The sequence below is a fragment of the Akebia trifoliata genome, chromosome 3, assembly GCF_017979445.1.
Source record: "Akebia trifoliata isolate Shusen 1 chromosome 3, ASM1797944v1, whole genome shotgun sequence".
Lineage (NCBI taxonomy): Eukaryota > Viridiplantae > Streptophyta > Magnoliopsida > Ranunculales > Lardizabalaceae > Akebia > Akebia trifoliata.
In genome coordinates, this window is record NC_141377.1 from 41,688,228 (window position 1) to 41,691,393 (window position 3,166).

Here is a 3,166-nt window from a genome sequence, read left to right on the forward strand (position 1 = left end):
TTATGGTAGAGAAAAAAAAAAGTAAGGAACAAAAACAATAGAAAGAAGGAAAGCAAAAAACAAAGAACCTATCATAAAAAAAGGAAGAAATAAAATAAAATCAAGAAAAATGAAAAAAAAATACAGCACAATTTTTTGTTTGCCCATAACAGGAAAAAACAGGAACTCGTGGAAGGAGAAGAATAAGAGAAAGAGAAGAAGAAGAAATGAAGATATTTGTTATTCTAAAAAAAGTGATAATCTTCCCCCACGTGGCATACTCAATCGACTCCCTTGACGTGGGATGTGACAGAACCATAGTTTTACTTTCATTGGGATACATAACTGCACAGATTTATGGGGATGGGCAGTTGTATATCTAGAGGCATAAAGTCTATGGTTTTGGCACACGGCACGCCAGGAGAGTTGATTTGAGTATGCCATATGGGGAATCATATTATCACCACTCTTCTAAGACTAAAAATGAATTGTGGATTTGTACCAATTGGACATAATAATCCTATGGTATACAACATTCTCTTCGTAGAGTTATGAACAAAAGAAAAAAAATAATTTGATTAATTATATAATCAATGTGGAGCGGTAAATTCTCCGACCTGTAGGGAAATGCCACATGTCACCTTAAAATAATAAAGTTTGTTATTCATTCTCTTCCAACAATATCTGAGTAGTGGGTCAGGTTTTTAGTGTTAATATGAGGATCGAGAGTTTGGAAATTCGCGAATGAAAATGATCCAATCCCTGAGATTGTGGGATTTGGGTGTTATAGTCAAATAAACTCCTAGAAAAAAGATCTGGTACGATTCAAGTCCCTTGAAAAAAGGAGATATGATTAAAACCCTTTCTCTATAAATGAAATGAGTCTCCATAAAATAGGTACGCAATTTTTCTGTGAAAGATACTACTTTTCTAAAGATTAACACTAAATCTAACTTAGGCATTGGAGGTTTTAAGGGGCGAGACATCAAATTGTTTACATAAATGACAATAAATTCAAATATTCCATGATGTGCAGGTCTTTGTGGACTTTGCATAAGATTGTTGAGAGGAGCTCATATCAAACTTAGATTCACCATTAATTACCAATCATGAGAAAATTTTTACACGCAAAAAAATCAATTTTGGATTTCATAGAATTTGGATTGACTAATCTTAGGATACTACTTGTATTGAAATCATCCCTAATTTATAAAATACCCATGTTTTGAAAATCCTCAATACATGTGGCATCCTATGATTGGTCGTCAATCTAAATTCCATAAAATCTTAAATTGACAATATGTTATACAATTTTTTTTCCCACTAGTTGATAATATGCTTTTTTAAACAAAAAGGGATAGAGAAAAAAAAATCCATATTTCGCATAGCAACTCCAATGCACTTAGGCTTTGTATCTTCTCCTAACTATCATTTTACAGAGTCAAAGTTTTTCAAAATCACTCTAACGCATTCAAGTTAAGGTTCTCTAGTTTAAAATACTTTGAAGAGAGAGAAAGAGGGAGAGACAAAATAATCTCTCTTTACTTATTGGCTACATAATAATGTTAATTATGAAACTAGCTGAATTTGTGTAGAGTCATTTTGATTAGTATTGTTGGAATGCAAAACCCCTTGAACGTGCAAAATGACTCTCAATAATAAAATGCCAACCATTTATGTCTATTTGTGTTGGAGCTGCTATCGGGAATCAAGTTCATGCTAGCTTTGGGATAAGCAAGATTTCTAGAAATCAATCCCCCTCCATCTCAGCCGTTGTTTTGATTGAGATGGTGGTATTTGACTATTTTCTTACAACAGTCCTTAATGTTTGGGTTAATATACAAAATACAGAGATTTTTCTAGAAGGGCATACGACATCTTAAAGAATACCTGAAAAAATAAAAATAAATAAACAAATACACACGCAAGGAATTGGAATCCAACGGTGGAGGAACAACCATTCGCGGAAACAAGGAGCCGCTCGCGCCAAGGACTTTGGAACCTCTTAAACTCAACCTCCCACAACCAGGGTTAGTTTAAAAAGAGTTAAACGCCCCCTCACTTTTCCTTCTTCTATATATCCCCCACACGACCACTTAGCAGCTCAACAAGTCTCTCTCTCTCTCTCTATCTCTCGTCTTCCAAACCTGACGAACAGGACGCGATGAGTTGCAATGGCTGTCGAGTTCTTCGAAAGGGATGCAGCGAGTCTTGTATTCTTCGGCCATGTCTACAGTGGATCGAGAGTCCCGAGGCTCAAGGCAATGCAACCGTCTTCGTAGCCAAGTTCTTTGGCCGCGCAGGTCTCATGTCCTTCATCTCTGCAGTTCCAGAGATCCAGAGACCTGGTAATAATTCATGATTTTTTACCCTAGAATTCTCCTATTTCTTCTTATCTGAAATCTTAGATCGGATCTTCTTTTTAATGATCTTTTGATTTGATTTGATCTGATCTGATCTGTGTTTGTTTTTATATTTCAGCTTTGTTTCAATCTCTTTTGTTCGAAGCATGTGGCCGTACAGTGAATCCTGTAAACGGAGCCGTTGGACTTCTTTGGACTGGAAACTGGCACGTGTGCCAAACAGCTATGGAGACAATCCTACGAGGCGGCACGTTGAGGCCGATAACTAACGTTCTTGACGGAAATTTGACTCCGTTATCTGATGATATGTCCGAAGATCCGTACTATTTACAATCGAAGAAAAGGCAGATATTTGAGGATGTGGTAAAATTGCAACCGTTTGATCTCGATCTATGCTTATCTCCAGGGTTTTCAAAGAAGTTCTCTTCCGGTGGTGAAATGATGAATCAACTGCATCCAGCGACACCATCGATGAATTCAGAAGAATCGGTGACTACAAGCTTGGATAGTGGTGCTGCTAGTGAGCGCACACGTGTCGAACGAAAGCTTCTGAATTTGTTCGTATAAAAAGGTTAAAGAAGATAGAGAAAGAGAAACACAGAGACCTTTCGAGATCAGAAGCTTTGATTGTGAACGATTGTTCACAACTACTCGATCTTTCATGTAATTTTTATTGATTTTGCATCCAACGAGAGTTTTTTTTTAAAAAAAAAAAAAAAATCCCCGGCATAGGATTTCGCTCGTTATTAGGGTGAAAGATGAATCTGTCGGTGAAACCCTAATTATGAAGTATCAGACTTAATAAAAATTATAATTTTCTTCAA

General features: G+C 36.4%; 1 protein-coding gene across 1 annotated transcript; it reads left to right on the forward strand.

Annotated features, from left to right (window-relative positions):
• Positions 1–2,072: 2,072 nt before the first annotated feature.
• LBD39 (LOB domain-containing protein 39) lies at positions 2,073–3,166 on the forward strand. Its single transcript, XM_086435424.1, has 2 exons — positions 2,073–2,327; positions 2,461–3,166. Exons 1-2 carry the CDS (start codon positions 2,144–2,146, stop codon positions 2,907–2,909), a joined length of 633 nt encoding a protein of 210 aa, XP_086291550.1. The 5' UTR covers positions 2,073–2,143; the 3' UTR covers positions 2,910–3,166.